General features: G+C 44.2%; 1 protein-coding gene across 1 annotated transcript in view; it reads left to right on the forward strand.

Moving 5' to 3' along the window:
• LOC118370199 (neuroligin-4, X-linked-like) overlaps positions 1-16,135 on the forward strand; it is a 75,829-nt gene extending 59,694 nt beyond the window's left edge. The window contains exons 4-6 of the mRNA XM_052499111.1: positions 4,231-4,416; positions 7,838-8,627; positions 11,709-16,135. Coding sequence (XP_052355071.1) covers positions 4,231-4,416; positions 7,838-8,627; positions 11,709-12,603 — 1,871 coding nt within the window. The 3' untranslated portion in view covers positions 12,604-16,135. The remainder of the gene's footprint in view (positions 1-4,230; positions 4,417-7,837; positions 8,628-11,708) is intronic.
• Positions 16,136-20,279: the final 4,144 nt, after the last annotated feature.

Genomic DNA, 20,279 nt, shown 5'->3' on the forward strand with positions numbered 1-20,279 from the left:
CTAAAATACTTTGTGAAATATATTGCTGAAGGAATATTTGATTTCTGAAGAGCATGTTTGATGAGCTCCATTTTTATGGAGGTTTAAGCTGTGTTGTCTGTGACAGTGAATTTAATCAGGCATTGTGTTGCTCTTCTTTTGACACAGGTGAAGATAGGCTCTTACATGCAAACCATTGATATTGATGTTAAATATACTAGCAGAGTGTGTTTTCACAAGCTTTGCAATAGCAGTTATAGCAGTTATCAATATATGTTCAAATAGTAGAAATATCTTCAAAGCTCATGTCCATAATACATCCTAATGCAACGTTCTCCTCAGTAATATCCGCAGCAGCTTCTTAAAATGGAAGCTTTCGCTAATCTTTTCACACACCCTGAGGAGTTACTGGTGGGCTATCCTCTCTGCTCCGCTCCCCTTCGCCCCAGCTCCTCTTCTCAGACAGACATGGTGAGTGGAGACTGAGGAGAGAGAGAGGGAGATGGAGAGAGAGAGAGAGAGAGAGAGAGAGAGAGAGAGAGAGAGAGAGAGAGAGAGAGAGAGAGAGAGAGAGAGAGAGAGAGAGAGAGACAAGCTGAGGCCTGGAAGTCATATACCCAGGAGTGTGAGTCCTGCCAGGGGCCTTGTAATCCCACAACACCCTCTGCTGCTATCCCCTCCACCACCTGTCTGTCCTCTCCCTCCATCCCCCTCCACCCTCCTCCATCCCTCCATCTCCCTATCCCCTCCACCCTCCTCCATCCCTCCATCTCCCTATCCCCTCCATCCCTCCTCCATCCCTCCCCTCTCCATATCCCCTCCACCACCTCTCCATCCCTCCATCTCCCTATCCCCTCCACCCTCCTCCATCCCTCCATCTCCCTATCCCCTCCACCCTCCTCCATCCCTCCATCTCCCCTCCATCTCCTCCATCCCCTCCCCTCCATCCCTCCATCTCCCTATCCCCTCCACCCTCCTCCATCCCTCCATCTCCATATCCCCTCCATCCCTCCATCTCCATATCCCCTCCATCCTCCATCTCCCTATCCCCTCCACCACCTGTCTGTCCTCTACCCCTCCATCACCCTCCATCCCCTCCACCCTCCCCCATCCCTCCATCTCCCTATCCCTCCATCCTACCCCTCCATCCCTCCATCTCCCTCCATCCCCTCCACCCCTCCTCCATCCATCCCCCTGTCCCCTCCACCCCTCATCAATCTCTCCATTCTCCCATCACCTCCAACCCTCCTCCATCACTTCTACCCTCCTCCATCCCCCTATCCCCTCCACCATCCCTCCATCCCCCTATCCCCTCCAGCCCTCCTCCATCTATCTATCCCTTCCACCCCTCCTCCATCCCTGTATCCCTTCTACCCCTCCTCCCTCCCTTCCTCCATCCCTCTATCCCTTCCACCCCTCCTCCATCCCTCTATCCCCAAAACCCTCCTTAATCCCTCCATTCCTTCTACCCCTCCTTCATCCCTCTATCCCCTCAACCCCTCCTCCATCCTTCCATCCCTTCTACCCCTCCTCCATTCCTCTATCCCTCTATCCCCTCAACCCCTCCTCTATCCCTCCATCCCTTCTACCCCTCCTCCATCCCCTCTACCCCTCCTCCATCCCTTCCACCCCTCCTCATCCCTCCATCCCTCTATCCCCTAAACCCCTCCTTAATCCCTCCATTCCTTCTACCCCTCCTCCATCCTTCCATCCCTTCTACCCCTCCTCCATTGCTCTATCCCTCTATCCCCTCAACCCCTCCTCTATCCCTCCATCCCTTCTACCCCTCCTCATCCCTCCATCCCTCTATCCCCTAAACCCCTCCTTAATCCCTCCATCCCTTCTACCCCTCCTCATCCCTCTATTCCCTCAACCCCTCCTCCATCCTTCCATCCCTTCTACCCCTCCTCCATTCCTCTATCCCTCTATCCCCTCAACCCCTCCTCTATCCCTCCATCCCTTCTACCCCTCCTCCTCCCCCTCTACCCCTCCTCCATCCCTCCATCCCTTCCACCCCTCCTCATCCCTCCATCCCTCTATCCCCTAAACCCCTCCTTAATCCCTCCATCCCTTCTACCCCTCCTCATCCCTCCATCCCTCTATCCCCTCTACCTCTCCTCCAACCCTTCCACCCTGCCTCATCCCTCCATCCCTCTATCCCTTCTACCCCTCCTCCATTCCTCTATCCCTCTATCCCCTCAATCCCCTACCCCTCCTCTATCCCTCCATCCCTTCTACCCCTGCTCCATCCCCTCTACCCCTCCTCCATCCCTCCATCCCTTCCACCCCTCCTCATTCCTCCATTCCTTTATCCCCTCTACCTCTCCTCCAACCCTTCCACCATGCCTCATCCCTCCATCACTCTATCCCCTCTACCCCTCCTCCATCCCTCCATCTTTTCCACCCATCCTCATCCCCCCATCCCTCTATCCCCTCTAACTCTCCTCCATCCCTTCCACCCCTCCTCGTCCCTCCATCCCTAAATCCCCTCTACCCCTCCTCATCACTCCATTACTCTATCCCCTCTACCCCTCCTCATCACTCCATCCCTCTATCCCTCTACCCCTCCTCATCCCTCCATCCCTCTATCCTCTCTACCCCTCCTCATCCCTCATCCCTCTATCCCCTCTACCCCTCCTCATCCCTCTATCCCCTCTACCCCTCCTCCATTCCTCTATCCCCTCCACCTCACAGCCAGACCATGACAAACTGGATCTGCTCCCTATCACAGGGCCACAGGACATCTTTCCTTTTCTCCCTCCTCCTTTTCCTCCTTCTCTCCATCCTTTCATCCGATTTGTCCTGTAGCCTGTAGACTGCTCTGTCTGGGCTCTCCCCCCTGGGATGGAAGCGGAGAGCTGAGCATGTGTCCCAAAGGACACCATATTCCCTACATAGTGCACTACTTTTGACCAGGGCTCTGGTCAAAAGTAGTACACTATGTAGGGAATAGGGCACCATTTGCGACACTACCCGGGGGCTGTCTATGCCAGGGGCTCGGCTTAGAGATCCAAGGCCTGGCGCTTGCGAGGACCAGACACCCCGGTGGCCGTCCCTCGCAGACTCTAAAGGCCCACCACCTAATGGGTTTAGACAAATCAGCTAATTTGTCAACAAGTTTCTGATTTTGACAAGCGTATCAACAAGCTTGTCTGTCTGGCCTGACACTCGGCTATATAGAGTCGAATCCAAGTCAAAGCCATGTGGTTGAAATTCAGACTATGAAAAAGGAACTTGTCTTCTCTCTCTATCTGCATATTCCACTGTATAGTTGAAGCCAAACCAAGTAAATGTTGACCATGAAAAGGAGCTTCGTCTCTCTCTGTCTCTTCCGCTCTGTCTTCTCAGTATAATGGTGGTCCGGTCAGGAGCACTCCAGCCATCTCAGGTTGAATGACTGAGGGAGTACAACCCTACATTATCCCACATGATTCTCTCGATCTTAACAGCAAGGGATGATTCCCAGGTCATTTGGAACCACTGTGACTTACTGAAGAGTTTTAGCTATTTGACTGGATAATAAGACTGGAAGCACGCAGGTGTCGCTGACTCGCCGCGTGCTTCCGTTCTTATGAATAGAACGGTACCAATGGGTTCCATAGGGAGGGTTCCTGTTCCCGTTGTGCTGTGTTGTACAGGCCATTCATACCTGGATGAGGTCATCCATTATTTCACTGATCGCTGGAACTTACGTCAATGTATTCCCGCCACATTTACCTCCGCCCGTTGTGGCGATAAATATAGTGGAAGACGGGCTACTGCTGTATGTTTTGAGACGCCTCCTAGGGATGCAAGCACTGTTCTTTAGGTGTGTGTGTGTGTGTGTGTGTGTGTGTGTGTGTGTGTGTGTGTGTGTGTGTGTGTGTGTGTGTGTGTGTGTGTGTGTGTGTGTGTGTGTGTGTGTGTGTGTGTGTGTGTGTGTGTGTGTGTGTGTGTGTGTCTGTGTGTGTGTGTGTGCGACGGTTCCCTGTCCCATGGTCCCAGAGACAGCAATATCAACATTGAAAAGTGTTAGCAGGCGCAATAATGTATTCGTTTAAATGTGCTTGTATTTTACACGTTATGCTTTATTTATTTATGTACTTAACTTTATGAGACATCTCTAAATCACCACCAAGTACAGAATATTGTCCAATATGAATTTCTCCCGTCTGTCTCCCCTCTGTTTCAATGACAAGCTTTTTTTTTTTAGAGGGAGATCAAGAAGGAGGTGATCAATGAGTTTGTTCCCGTCTCTTGTTGCTCTCACAGGCTTCCTAAGCACAGGGGACCAGGCAGCCAAGGGGAACTATGGACTGCTGGACCAGATCCAAGCCCTGAGGTGGATCAAAGAGAACATTCAGGCCTTCAAAGGAGATCCAAAGAGAGTGACAATCTTCGGCTCTGGTGCAGGGGCATCGTGTGTTAGCTTGCTCACGCTCTCTCACTACTCAGAAGGTATGTAGAGGGTATTTTTAGTCCCCAAAAATGTTCCCTTACCTCCTCGGAGATCATTGAGATTGTGCTATATTTTTTTTCAGCCAAAGTCAGTGAATACAATTCCTTTTGAATGTTTAATGAATCATAAAATGAATCATTCTCGATGTCCACTGTGAGATTTATACACTGCAACCAATTATTATTAATTCAATTCATGGTCATATGAACTTCAGCTATCATTTTGGAGCGTAGTAATGAAACAAATACCTTTTATTATATGTATTGCTTTATTTGATAGAGATCTTCAGAGGGATTTTTGTTTCAAACAGGAATTACCTCTCTCGCTGGGAGGGTAGGGCCGTGTCCCAAAATGGCACCCTATTCCCTGCCCAGTGCACTACGTTTGACCGGAGTCCTATGGCGCCTGATCAAACATACCGCATTTACATAGGGAATACGGTTCAATTTGGGGCCGCAGCCCCTACGATTTATTTTCAGCAGTCAGAATACACCTGAACATGGAGCGTCACATTTCATCGCCACATGGCAGGGATAACAACTGGAGTGTGTTCACAGGTTCACTCAAGTGTCAAATATTGCCTGCCTCAGTCACTAGATATGTGTGTGACCAGCCAGAGAAAAGTGGTAGCTGGGTATCAAGAACATTAGAATGGCTCACCCCCGTAACATTATAGTACATTTATATCTCGTTGTTTAAAAACGAATTATCATTCGAAAGTAGTTTCCTTAGAAATGTGTCATTAAGTGTCACTGTTGTTCTCCTACAGCCCAGTGCACCTCTCATTGTAGTGGAGGCAAACAAAGGCTGCGTCCCAAATGGTATCATATTCCTTGTAGTGCACTTCATTTCTCTGGTCAGAAGTAGTGCAGTATATAGGGAATAGGATGTCAGTTGGGACGCCCGCAGAGATAGACAATTGAATAGCTAGCTGTACTTTCTCTCTCGCGCTCTTCCTCGCTCTCTTTCTCTGCAGCTGAATCTCACCAGGAGCTGTTTGAGTAAGTGACTGTGAAAACAGCATTACCTAATCAGTCTCCATAGGGCAAAATCCCAGCTAGATCTCAACATCACACAACTTCAGACTTTATTTCCGTCAATATGAATCAATATCAGTTATGGCAGGAAATGGACATGTCTTGCACTCGTCTATGGACTTTAATTTCTCCCCATGTCCGCTGTTGCTACTGAGTGACAACAGCAGGAGTAGCCTCAGGGGAAAACATCTAGTTCTGGATTATGTCCAATAAAAGAACATTCCACGATGAATTCTTCTTTCATCGTCATTCTGTCAGAAGTCCAATTCAAATATTGAATGCCAAGAGCATGCGAAGCTGTCATCAAGGCAAAGGGTGGCTACTTTGAAGAATCTCAAATATAAAATATATTTTGATTTCTTTAACACTTTTTGGGTTACGACATGATTCCATATGTGTTATTCCATAGATGTGATGTCTACAATGTAGAAAATAGTAAAAAATAAAGAAAAACCCTTGACTGGCACTGTATGTACAGTTGAAGTCGGACATTTACATACACCTTAGCCAAATACATTTAAACTCAGTTTTTCACAATTCCTGACATTTAAACCTAGTAAAAAAGTCCCTGTCGTAGGTCAGTTAGGATCACCACTTCATTTTAAGAATGTGAAATGTCAGCGTGATAGTAGAGAGAATGATTTATTTCAGCTTCAATTTCTTTCATCACATTCCCAGTGGGTCAGAAGTTTACATACACTAAATTAGTATTTGGTAGCATTTCCTTTAAATTGTTTAACTGGGGTCAAACTTTCGGGTTAGCCTTCCACAATAAGTTGGGTGAATTTTGACCCAAGTTAAACAATTTAAAGGCAATGCTACCAAATACTAAGAGCTGGTGTCACTGAGTCAGGTGTGTTGGCCTCCTTGCTCGCACACACTTTTTCAGTTCTGGCAACACATTTTCTATAAGGATTGAGGTCAGGGCTTTGTGATGTCCACTCCAATACCTTGACATTGTTGTCCTTAAGCCATTTTGCCACAACTTTGGAAGTATGCTTGGGGTCATTGTCCATTTTAAAGACCCATTTGTGACCAAGCTGTAACTTCCTGACTGATGTCTTGAGATGTTGCTTCAATAGATCCACATAATGTTCCTGCCTCATGATGCCATCTATTTTGGGAAGTGCACCAGTCCCTCCTGCAGCAAAACACCCCCACAACATAATATTTTTTATTTGTTTAATTTTACCCCCTTTTCTCCCCAATGTCGTGGTATCCAATTGTTAGTAATTACTATCTTGTTTTATCGCTACAACTCCCGTACTGATATCTTGAAGACTTGATCGCTGACATGCAAAACATTTCGGGACTGTATCATCAGTGGACTAATGAAACAAATATGAAAGATCATTTTTGAGTGGATCATTTCCTTAACATCTGCCACCCTGGTCCCATCACTCACACTAGGAGCAAACATTTTACCAATACCCCCCGGAATAAAATCCAAATCCCACGAGATTTGGTTCTGGGTTACCGAGGTTAGCCCAGTATCCTATCATCTGGTTTGGTGTGGTGATGGAATCGGATTTGCTAGGGCTGTTGTTAGTCAGGCAGCTATGTTCTTGCATCACCCCCTTTAGCCAGACCCAGGTGGCATGGAAGCCGTAGCCCCTCGTCGCTGCTCCCTTTGTAGGACATGATATGTTTCTATTTCACGGCTCCACGGGCACGCCTCAGCAAGCAGACTGAGGTAAACACAGGAGGCATATGCAACATATTTAAATTCCCTTCTGGTGAGTCAGGTTTTAACTGATATTCTTCATCCAGGGTAAATGGGGGGCTAAATAAACCTCTATTGCTAACTAGGCCTAGCGGGAGACGTCTTCTGTGGCTCGGAAACGTACTTTTCATGTCGTCCTTTTTGAGTCTCCATCACAAGGATATAAATAGAACTAAGAAAATACTGGAAGAGATGTAACATACAAGAAGTATTCCTAGTGCGCTGTGGCCTATTTGCAGAGTGGCAGTGGCAGACAGACCAAAAACATAATTCAGGATGAATAAGTGTCCTGAAGCCTCATTGCAGAATAAACAAATCTGTATTTTATTTTCAGTCTGATTCATTTATTATGACCAGCGTTGACGAGATGTGGTGTCCCTGTCCATCTCCTTAATCATCCTTATGCTGCATATTGTGTCAGTATAGGATAATATGCAGTATACTGTAACTCACCGAAGTTGTTACATCAGAATTACTTAAATAATACCAGAAAATACCAATTATTTCTATACTGAGTTAATACCAATGTGGCTGTTCCAGGGGTGTGTATTCTTTAACCAGTTTTATTGCAATAAATGTTTTCCATTTGTGAAAAACACCAAACACCATGTGTGAGATTAGACTTAGACTTGTGTCTAACATCAGTTTTCACCCTTTCAGATCTCTTCCAGAAAGCCATCATCCAGAGTGGTACAGCTCTGTCCAGCTGGGCGGTTAACTACCAGCCTGCCAAGTACACACGGATGCTGGCTGAGAAGGTGGGCTGCAACATGCTGGACACCATCGACCTGGTGGAGTGTCTCCAGAGCAAGAACTACAAGGAGCTGATCGAACAGAACATCTTACCCGCAAAATACCACATCGCCTTCGGCCCCGTCATCGACGGCGATGTCATCCCGGACGACCCCCAGATCCTCATGGAGCAGGGCGAGTTCCTCAACTACGACATCATGCTGGGGGTCAACCAAGGCGAAGGGTTCAAGTTTGTGGAGGGCAGCGTGGACAGCGAGGACGGCGTCTCGGCCAACGACTTCGACTTTGCCGTGTCGGACTTTGTGGATCACCTCTACGGCTACCCGGAGGGCAAGGACACGCTAAGGGAGACCATTAAGTTCATGTACACTGACTGGGCCGACAAGGAGAACCCAGAGACAAGGAGGAAGACGTTAGTCGCACTCTTCACCGACCACCAGTGGGTGGCGCCGGCCGTAGCCACAGCGGACCTCCATGCCCAGTATGGTTCGCCGACGTATTTTTACGCCTTCTACCACCACTGCCAGAGCGACATGAAGCCTAGCTGGGCTGACTCGGCACATGGGGACGAGGTTCCCTATGTGTTCGGGATCCCCATGATCGGACCCACGGACCTGTTCAACTGCAACTTTTCCAAGAACGACGTCATGCTCAGCGCGGTTGTTATGACTTACTGGACTAACTTCGCCAAGACAGGGTAGGTTGTCCAATTCTGTTTATACTACTGTCTGTCAGATTGTTTGTTTCAAGTGGATAAATATCCGTCATGGATCGAGAAGACACGTTGCAAGTTATGGGAGCATAGCTTCGCCCAAACGGAACAAATCAGTGTTTCTAGTCTTATAGAGGCTTTGGTTTTCATTAAGGCTTTGCAGTTTGCAAATATCACTTGATATTTGGATCACGTCTTTGTTTCCTGAACCCTGGGATTAGCCAGGTAGCAGGATGTTTGCGACCCAGTCACACTGAAAATTAATTTTTAGGTGAATAAATACATTCTTGAAAAGCTTCATAGGCTGTAGAATGCCCTACCCCAGCTCTCCGGCTTGGCTAGCGTCCAACTGATGCCAGTTCAGCAGGGGATAGATTGGCAACGTTATTGACATGGGGAGGCTCTTTTACTCTGAGTGCTTTTTGCTTTCCCGTAGTGCTGCTTCAAACAAAGCAGGAACCCAAAAGAAAATTCATCGCCTCGAGAGTGCCCGTTTTTCACAAGTCTCTCCAACTGCAGGCAAACACTCCCGTTGCGATCCTCAATGTCCTCTCTAGATAGAGGGTTTTTCAGAAAAAAGGGCTCCCAACAATAGACAGGGGATTCGGAGGGAGGAGAGGCATATCATTAAACTACGCATCTCAGTGCTTTCAAAGTGAGTGAAATACAAAATAGAAAAGCACAATACACAGGTAAGCCTTCTTCTTATTCGTAGTGGATAGAGGCCTGAACAGTGAGTGAGGCGTGTGTGTATCCATGCGAGCATGGTTGCGTGAGTGCATGTCGTTTCTTAGTATACACTGCACACACAGGCTATAGCCAAAACAAAAAATTAAGACAGCTGTGAACACATGGCAGACTGGAAAATTAGATTTTTTTTTTGTTACATCTGCAAAGAGAGGCTTTGTGTCAAGCAGAGGGAGATAGGATTGGATACATTTGTGAGTATCTGAGTAGATACATGGCAGTATTATGTGCAAGCCACCTCCCTCTGGTGAGAAAGCTGAATCTGGGTAGACCGACATGGGGTTTATTTATATCTGTGACTTTGCTATTTCCATAAACCTGCGACGACAAAGTCTCTTAGGACGTGTGGACTAGCCCTCCATCTGAATGTACTTCTGTTATCACACAAGACAGATTGACAGCATGGTGGAAGCACATGTTTCATGGACCTTCTGAGACGCATGTGAATAGCTTGCTAAGTATGTATCAGCCCGATGGGCACAGGATGGCTGGAGCGTTGTCTTTATTCCACGTCTTTGGTGTCGGAAGAAAATGGCATATTGTTACAGCAGACGCTTCCATATGATTGTAATCAGGGCTACGGGCCTTTATGTGATATTGTACCGGGATCCACATGCTAGCTGGAGCATATGGACATACACTATGTACAGTATGTAACTATTACTAGACAGTGACTGAATCCATTTCAGGGAGATTATCTTCATTTACCCAGAGGTGACATTTTGACAGTGTTAAAACATGTCAAATGAGAAGATGTTACTAACAAAAGACTGTAGTGTTTAATAAATAGTCAGCACGGCACTAGGGTTTGACACAAAGTACCGTGAGCAATATACCCGTTTTGGTAACATCTTTGCAATTGTATAATAGTGGATGTGGCCCAGGACGTTCAAAGACTGATGCAACCAAATATACAAGTTCTCTCAAATAGAATGACATAGCAAAACGACACAAGATTAGCTTTGTATTGAATAATAGCATATTGAATCAGATCTAATTGAATCCGACTCTCCAGGGATGCGCAGACATATTTTCAATGTTTCTCTCTCGCTCTGCCCGTGCTTCCATTGACAAGTTAGTGACATACTTAGATCCTGCTGTGATCGGTAATGACAGGATTAAACAGCCGGAGATACTGTCATGCCGGATTAGCCAGTTAAATATATCCTGATCCCCTGAGACCACTGTTATCTAGTAGGCCGGCTGATGGACGGATGGAGCTGTGATAAAGGCCGCCTTCTCCCAGTCTCACAGGCTCTCTGTACTCAAAGAGCTCGTTTCGGAAGCAGAGCGGACCTCTGGGTACATAGCTATTTAGACATTGATCAAATATATTTGAGCTAGTCTGCCTGGAGTGCCAGGTGGTCCGGGGTTAGCTGTTTTCCGCCTGTTCAACCGGTTTCATTGGGTCAAGCAAGCTAAATCAAACCCAGCTAAAGTATTTGAAATGATGTCAAATAGTATTTGAACCCATGTCTGCTTCGGAGGTCATCTTGAATGGTCTGATGGGTACTGACTGTCCCCTGGTGCCTGAGTGCAGTGTTTGACTCAAGATGAGGCCTGCATTTCTGTTCAGCATTCAGCTGGACATTCCCACTTCCCATTCCATTCCTCTTGCCCTTCCACTCACTCAACAGTGTCAGGCTCCAAGGTTGTCGTCTCGACTGTGCTCCTTGCCTCGGTCTCCCTTTGAAAGTTAATGAAATCACAGTCACAATGTCACAGGAGAATTGCTCGATTCCAACTCTGAGGTAGTCCACTATAATGTCTACTTCAAAATGTCAATGGGAGGATAAAATGGCTGCACTACAGTAAAATGTTAACATGATCTAGGACATTGGGACATTTCATACTATTGCAGATTTTTTTCTATGAATAACAGGAGGTGTTTGTTATGAACGTTAAAAACGGGGGCACAGGATATGCTTTGTATGAATCAATTATTTGAGTCTTGTAACTGTACAGTAGTATGACTCGGCACTAAAGTGAATCTACTGCGTAGTTTTAGTGGCCATTTGTGATTTTATCTGAAGATTCCCTTTAGTGGGCTTAAAGAAAATATTACAGGGAGGAATATAACATAACATTTCTTTCTAGTATATTTTAATATTTTGGGTCAATAATTTTCAATTTCACGAGCATTGACTCACAGGCCTGGAGATAAAATAGTGCTTAGGTGGCCATTATTCAGAATGCTTCCCTTTTTTCTCTCTTTTTTTCTCTCTTTTTTAAACATCTTGTAGAATACTGTCCTGGAAAGGACAATTGAAATAATGATTTCATAATTACAAATGCTTTTTTTAATCTTCTCTATTTCAGAGATCCAAACCAGCCCGTTCCTCAGGACACCAAGTTCATCCATACAAAACCCAACCGCTTTGAAGAGGTTGCCTGGTCGAAGTACAACCCCAAGGACCAGCTCTACCTGCACATCGGCCTGAAACCCAGGGTCAGGGACCACTACCGGGCCACTAAGGTAGCCTTCTGGCTGGAACTAGTTCCACACCTCCACAACATAAATGAGTTGTTCCAGTATGTATCCACAACGACCAAGATACCGCCGCAGGACACCACCCCGTTTCCTTACACCAAGCGTTTCCCGGGGAATCGGCCTTCTACCACCCGCCACCCTGGGGTTCCCTCCGCTAACACCAAGCAGACCACCGACCAGCGGAAAGGTGAGGACCTCACCGACGAATCAGCCGTGGTTATCGAGACTAAACGGGACTATTCCACGGAGCTGAGCGTCACCATCGCCGTGGGAGCCTCGCTGCTCTTCCTCAACATCCTGGCGTTCGCCGCGCTCTACTACAAGAAGGACAAGCGGCGGCACGAGTCAAACCGGCGCGGGCCAAGCCCACAGCGTATCTCCGCCGGGCCGGCCAACGCGGCGGTCTGCGCCAATGACATCGCCCACCTGCAAAGCGAGGAGCTGATGTCCCTGCAGATGAAGCAGCAGCAGCAGACGGATCACGAGCACCACCACGAGTGTGAGTCGCTCCAGGCCCACGACGCGCTGCGCCTCACCTGCCCCCCCGACTACACCCTCACGCTGCGTAGGTCGCCAGACGACATCCCCCTCATGACACCCAGCACCATAACCATGATCCCCAACTCGCTGGCCGCCATGCAGCCGCTTCACAACTTCAACACGTTTGGCGGCAGTCAGAACAGTACCAACCTGCCCCATGGACACTCCACCACCAGGGTATAGCTCAATGTGGAGAAGTCAAACGTCCATGTGGCCTGGCCTGTGTTGGACAAACACGGAGGAACGAGAGCAGAGTGACTGACTGTGTTTCACACAGAACTCATCTCAGTGGACGAGATGTTATTTTGCTACCATGCCTTCTTGAACAGTATATATCAAAGTCAAATAGGAACTTCTAATGACGCGTTTGAAAAGTGAATGTTACCATAGTAACGCCGTTTTCAGAGTGAAGCTTCTCGAAAGAATCGAAGAGAGTTTTTACCAAAAGATCAACACCTGAAGACAAGTGGAATAATCGGCTTTAGAATGCTTGAAAAAAACAATACAAAACACGAAGGGTTACAGTGATGACAAGGATTACTCAAATATCTTTTTGTGCCATTTAAGTACATCAGAGGACAATAACACACAATTGTACAGTGAAATACCACTCTACTGCATTAGTAAAGTATGACAGACTAGTCATGGGCACTGAATTTGAAACTACCCCCAGCCTGAAATGTATTTATGAAAACTTTGTAAAAAAAAAAAAAACAGTATATAGTTGTGAGTGAAAATAAACAAAAAAAAAGAGAACTTTAAAGAACTTCTATTGTTGTTTGAGTTTTAACTATGGCTTTTCCAAGCGTGTTCTTTCTGTTGAGGTGAGTGTAAATAAACAGTATCAGCCATTATTCATTTTTTGTTGTTGTATTAAAATCTGTTTTCACAGCAGCAGATTTAAAAAAAAAACACTATCCATTTTGGGAGAATACTGTGCATCGTCTAGACAACCATTATATTGTCCCGTGTGATCCATTTCTGACACAACGCTAGTCCGGGAACTGCTTTATAATCTCCATTTTCCGACAGCATTCTGATTCTGTCTCAAAATGAGGTTTCGATAGCTTGAGTCCATTTTTTTTTGTCACCCGATTCATCTTGTTCTGCTTTTGATCGTTTTGTTTGTAAGCTTTTTTAAAAACATTTATGTCTAGCAGCAATCTCACCACTGCCTGAGCTTCAAATGTGACCAGAAATGTATTACTTAGACAAAAAAGGCAGTGGATTTTGGTATCAATATTAGTTGGATATGTTTGTAAAGAAGTATATGTTAGATATTTCAAATTGTCATATGCTAGCAATATGTAAAGTATTGTGCCAGGCTTTTGATATGTTGGGTTACTACAACACAAGTGAATGAATGTAAATAATAATAATGATACATGATATTATTAATAATAACAATTATAAGTACAATATGAAGTCAACATTAACCCAAATTATTTCCGTTCTGCATCCTATTACCGAAAAAAAAAACGAAAGCAAGTCCATATAAAAAGGTTGATAATAATGCTACATTTGTAAATTCAATGAAAAAAATATATCCTTACCATTGGTCCATCAACTGGCAAGATACCAAGGGTTTTGATGTAGGATTTGAAATGATTTTAGTTTGTCTGATATTGTTTGCAGTTTTGCCTTAAGTGATAGATGATATTTCTGGCTGGACACCTGTATAAAGATTTTCTGCAGCATTTTTAATAAAATATCACAGTATTTTCTAAAGAAAAGCTTCATGGACATTTTTTTTTTTTTTTTAAATGTGAGTTCGTAAGAAATGTTGGATGATGCACAGGATTTGGAACACGTGCTATTGAATAAGACCTCTTCTTCATTTGCTGTCTAACACAATGAAGTCATGCGTTTCCATATAAATGGATATACTGTGTCTTGTTGCAATTCTGTCCTCTACTCCTATTCACTTTGTGCAGAATCACTCCTCATGAACCTCATGAAGTTATCAATTTAGAGTTTATCAACGCTGGCAATTTAACAACCAACACTTTAAAAATGTTATATCGGGATTTGTAAATAGTTTAGCCGATCCAAATCCATTGACTTGCAGACTTGATAAATTGCCACTCTGCTCAGTAAGGGGAAAGAAAAAACTAGCCAAGTGTGTCGCTACATTGGGTTTGCAGGGTCTCTAGTGGTATTTGCATACAAGGGTTTGCTTCCTGTATGGTGTAAAATTGCTTTACAATGATGCCCCTCTTTCCTTCCCACGGGTCAATGTATTGATCTCTCTTCAAACTAACTTGACAGAAGGAAAATCTACAATTGTTTTGCAATTCAATCCATTTTCTTTGCAGTTCCTGGGGCGAAGTAGATTGTCTTTGACATTTGTAGACTTACAGTGTATAAGGCCCCCATGCAAGAGGTTGGGGGCGAAGAAAATGGTTGTCATTATGAGGCAGAAAGAGAAAAACTTTGCCAAAGTGCCAAGATCATTTAATATGTTGTCTTCATTAGCTACATGATCTGTCTAGTCTGGTTCTGTCTCAAACTGCATGTCAAAATATCTATCTTAAGACAACCAGTGAAAACACAGGACCATGCATGGAGTGTGTCTGTAGAGTATACCAGGGCTCCGTCCCAAATTGGACCCTATTCCCTTTACAGTGCACTACTTTTGACAAGAGCCCTATGGCCCTATAAAAAGAGTAGGGTGTCATTTTGGACGCACACCAGCTCTTCTTCTTAATTGGCATGTTGTTTATGCTAGGGGTAATGGGGTGGGGTTCACTGAGCATGAATACTCCAGACTCGACTGGAAGTTAATTAATCCAGGCTACAGCGTTCCATCACTCAGCTCAGAGTCAGGCAGCTCAGCCTGGGACATGCTCAGCTCGGTCCCACCACCGTCTGTCATTCAAGTCCCTCGGCTCTCCAAGCAGCCATTACCGAGTGGTATCGATCGCCATGGTGACAAGGTAGCAAACCAAATAAAGAGTGGGCAGGAATGAGGGAGGAGTCTGACTCCCTACCATTGGGGAAGGGCCTATAAAGGCATAAAGTCCACTGTAACCAGCTTATAGCTCGCTAGTACACAGCCATTGCTACTACTACACCCTCCCTTCACATTATTGCTGTGTGTGGTGTTTTTCTTCCAACGATGAATTTAGATGCAGGTAAATACCTCTTGCATCGAAGTCAGTTGATTGCATTCCCTCCCTAGGTGGCAGGACCCTAATAGATGAATATGAAATCTTCTAAGCCAATATATATGCTGAACAGTTAAGTGGAGAGGAACTCTCATCTGTGTGTGGTGAAGACCTGACTGGCTGCCAAGGTAATGATAATGGCCTAGAGAAAATTCCCCTTTGACTTTTTTCATGATTTTTACTTTGAGAAACATATTGTCCTCTTTTCACCTTCTCAGTACTTGTCAATAGTTTTTAAATCAGTTGTGCAGAGAGAAAGCAAAAGAGATATGGAGCTATTTCAGTGGCAACAAAAATTGTATTTGAATTCCATAATGTCGATTTCATATTAGGATATTACATTAGAATTCCACAATTTAGTTTCTGTATTAGGATATTGAATTAGAATTCCATCATTTTGAATTTGTATTAGGATATTGCATTTGAATGTAAGACTTTTTAATTTGTAATGCACTAATGTAATAATTGAATTCATAAATTAAGCTTGAATGAATATTGCAATTCGTTTTAAAATGAAATAAAAATGTGTGTCCCGTTTCACGAAGCTAGGCGTATGTCTCACGTATTTCATTTTTTAAAGGCAGAAATGCCTTCTGGAACATGTGAACTTTCGTGTGCCTTAATAACAAACTTCTATGCCATCTGTAAATACGAATAAAATTGTTAAATTACGAGCCTAGTTGGTTTAGCCAAAAGACAAGGCTCTTCCAGCTCGCCATGATTGGCTGAGATAATGTCAAGAGACGAGTTCAGATTGGTCTGCCATGTAGCACACTATCATGTGAGCTTCTCAGTATGTGTAGATAATCTTTGCTACCGCATATTTTTTTGAAAGACATAACGTTTGCCATGGGGAACTGCAAAAGTGTTGCTACTGCTCTCAACAACATTGCTGCCCAGAATTTAGCAGGCGCTAATGACAAAGATCAGTGGGGGAAAAGTTGAGATGGACTACTTTCTGCACACGGTCCGTGTGAACCGGGGTGCCTTGACACAACAACGGGCCAGACAAGCTGTCGCTAGCTACAACGCAAACATAGAAGACATGCTGCCTTGAAGTGTTCATCCATGTATACGGACGGGTAAGTCTAACTACATTTTCAGATAGTACTGTAAAGTCATATTCATTGAAAGTTAAAGAGTACTGTTAGCTAGCTAGCGAATGTTTTCTTGCTGGCTCACTAGCTAATGTTACGTGTAGGGTTCTGTGTAGTATTGTTATTTGTATCTCAGAAAACCATTTGCATTGCTCGTTATAGACTAATGTTAGGCAGTTAGCTGAACCTGTTTGGTTAGCTTTAGCTACCTGCAGATTCATACTCCAGCATTTCATGCACGGTGGCTAGCTATGACTAACCGTTTGTACTGTAGCTATGGGTTGGGATTATGGTTCATTGTTTAGCTAGCTAGTTAGCTACAAGTATAAACACAATAGTCTACTTTGCCAGATAATTACATGATTCATCAAGTTAGCCAGGTGTGTCTGGGGGTGATTAAGGCCATCTATTTGTGTCTGGACAATTTCAATGTTAGATTGGAATATAGGCCAAGAACTAGATAAAGTGTATTTTTGCCTGGAGTTTTCCTTATTGTGCGCTACTACTTTCACCACATTGTTTGTTTACTACACTACCTTACTCACTCTGTTTAGCACTTGGCCATGTAAATCCTTAAAGAGATGGGTGGAGCTAAGGCTTAAGAGGCTGTCAATTATTTGGAATAGATGTAGATAAAGAAGAGCTCTCCAGTAGGTGTAACAAAACATTCAAGGGGTATTTTCTCAAACGTGGGGCTAAAGGTCAACTTTCAAAGCAGAATTACTTTCCCATTGTTCCTCAACTGCAGTATATACCATTTTCTAGCTCTGAGTCTAGCTCTATTTTTCTCCAATGTAAAAAACACAATTTCAAATTTTGCTACATAAGACCGAATCGATGCAGTCGGTCACATTTAATTGAATATTCAAATTCAGTATTTATATAGTCCGTTTCAAAATGGTTTATATTGCATTCATTACCTGTGTATCAAGGTTACAAACAATAATTTCAAGTTCATCAAAGTGGTGTTGGAGGGTCAGTAAGAGGCACTCTTTCCTCGGATGGGACGTTAAACAGGTGTCCTGACTCTATGTGGCCAATAAAGATTCCATGGCACTTATCATATGAGTAGGGGTGTTAACACCTATGTCCTGGCCAAATTTCCAATCTGGCCCTCATACCATCATGGCCACCTAATCATCCCCAGCTTGCAATTGGCTCATTCATCCCCCCCTCCTCTCCCCTGTAACTATTCCCCAGGTCACTGTTGTAATTGCCAATGTGTTATCAGTCAACTTACCTGGTAATATAAAGAAAACAAAAATCCATATATTCAACTTCTCAGAGGCATTCAGTTTCAGATCACAAATGTAACTCTCTAAATTCAGATTCAAAACCAGAGACAAAATCCTGGCACTTTTCCAACCAGGTAGGAAAGGTAGGTAACAGATATAAGGTAGGTAACAGATATAATTAAATGCTCTTTGTTGTAAACAGAAGCTTCTGGCAGCTTTTGAAGCCAATGTGGCATGTAGAATTGACTTTCTTCCTATGAATTTGGTTTTAGCATTTGAACCGTTTTGGGTATAAGTTAATATGGCCCAATTCAAGAAAGCTAAGCTTCTCTGGAACATGGACGTGCCTTCTGTTACCCTCTATGATTTTCACAGACCGCGCAAGACATGTTAGAAGGAAGTGTCCCCCCAAAAATGTAATTTGGCCTCAATAAGAATTTAATTGAATAGCTCTGTCATAGCCATTCTAAGGATAGCCTTTCCACTCCCTATTTCATCTTGCTCTTGTGACTGACTGGGTTTGAACCGGGTCTCCTGCATGTCACAAGACTGTGTTAGCACACTTAGCTAAAGCCCATGGGGAGGAGCTCAGGAAACTAACACAAGTCTTCAAGTGTCCAGCAAAGTTACTAATAAAAGATTGTGGTTCATCAAACCACCTCGGCCACATTTTACCACTTTTTGACCTCATACTCAGAGATCACGGCACCATTAATAACTGACTGGGTTCGATGTCAGGCCCACAACATCACTTTCTGTGGCAAACAGAAGCAGAAGATGTAAGGGGTGCGTACTGGCGGCAGAGAAGTCAGACGCAGGAGAGCAAAAACTGTGTTTCCAACGGCGCAGTTTAATAATATAAACCCACCGGAAACCAGAACAATAAATAAATGGGTACAAAACCCGACGCACACCAGACATAACGTGCACAAGCACTTACAATAAATAATACCGGACAAGGGTATGGGGGGAACAGAGGGTTAAATGCACAACATGTAATTGATGGAATTGAAACCAGGTGTGTGGGAAGACAAGACAAAACAAATGGAAAATGAAAGGTGGATCAGCGATGGCTAGAAGACCGGTGACGTCGACCGCTGAATGTCCCCCGAACAAGGAGAGGGACCGACTTTTGGAAGAAGTCGTGATAGAAGGATCTGTGCAGCCCATTTAATGGTCAACTATACCTGAGACCTGAAGACAAGTGTTAGTTTGACTGATGGGGCTCTAACCCAGGTCTCCTGTTCACCAGACAATGCAACTTTTCAGGTCTCAGAAAGGTAACTCATCACGCGAGTGTGGTCACCAAACCACCTGTTTTACATTTCACTCCCCTTTGACCTCCTTGAAGAGACCCATCCAAGTCACAGGACCAATGCCTAGGTTTTAGATCAGCAGGCCAACACAGTCTTAACCCAGTCAATCACATTGTTGTGGAAATTCTTACACAGGGATACTGAAAGTCAATCTTAAATGAATCATTGTTTATTTGTCTGCACGCTGGAGAGGTTCCAACCAACTCAATGCACCATAGTACACGTGTCTGTCAGAGAACTCTGTCGGGGCAGTCCAAACAGTCTTATATATCTACCTACCATTCCAGTGTTTAATTGCTATATTGTAATTACTTCAACACCATGGCCTATTTATTGCCTTTACCTCCCTTATCCTGCCTCATTTGCACACACTGTATATAGGCTTTTTCTACTGTATTATTGACTGTATGTTTGTTTACTCCATGTGTAACTCTGTGTTGTTGCATGTGTCGAACTGCTTTGCTTTATCTTGGCCAGGTTGTAAATGAGAACTTGTTCTCAACTAGCCTACCTGGTTTAAATAAAGGTGAAATAAAAATAAATAAATAAAATATGGCTATGCACAGACAGGTTATATTTGCATAATTCAGCATAATTAATTAATCATTACCGTTTTGTTTCATTCATGTGACCGACCAATACGGTTTCATAATATGTGACAGAACAACAACTGAGATATCTTTCGTTTGATCTCAAAACACGATCATTCGTTCTCAAAACCCGGTCTGGGCGTGCTGCAAAATTGCATCTACTGATAGGTGTGATTTGTACAGTCAGCCACTTGCATGAACACAGCAATTTGTTAATAGAACAGCACATGAAAAGAACACAGAGATTACTTATAAGGATATTATTATTAGTTATAAGAATAGAACAAACATTCCCTTTCTCTTATCACTCTGTTTGATAATAGTCCTTCAATTTTAAGTGTCACGAAAGTTGTCTTGAAAATGACCGGACCAAGGTGCAGCGTGGTGAGCGTGCATTTTCCTTTATTGTTAAATTTCGCCAACAAAACAATAAACAACAAAAACTAATGTGAAG

This window comes from Oncorhynchus keta, chromosome 37 (assembly GCF_023373465.1).
Source record: "Oncorhynchus keta strain PuntledgeMale-10-30-2019 chromosome 37, Oket_V2, whole genome shotgun sequence".
Lineage (NCBI taxonomy): Eukaryota > Metazoa > Chordata > Actinopteri > Salmoniformes > Salmonidae > Oncorhynchus > Oncorhynchus keta.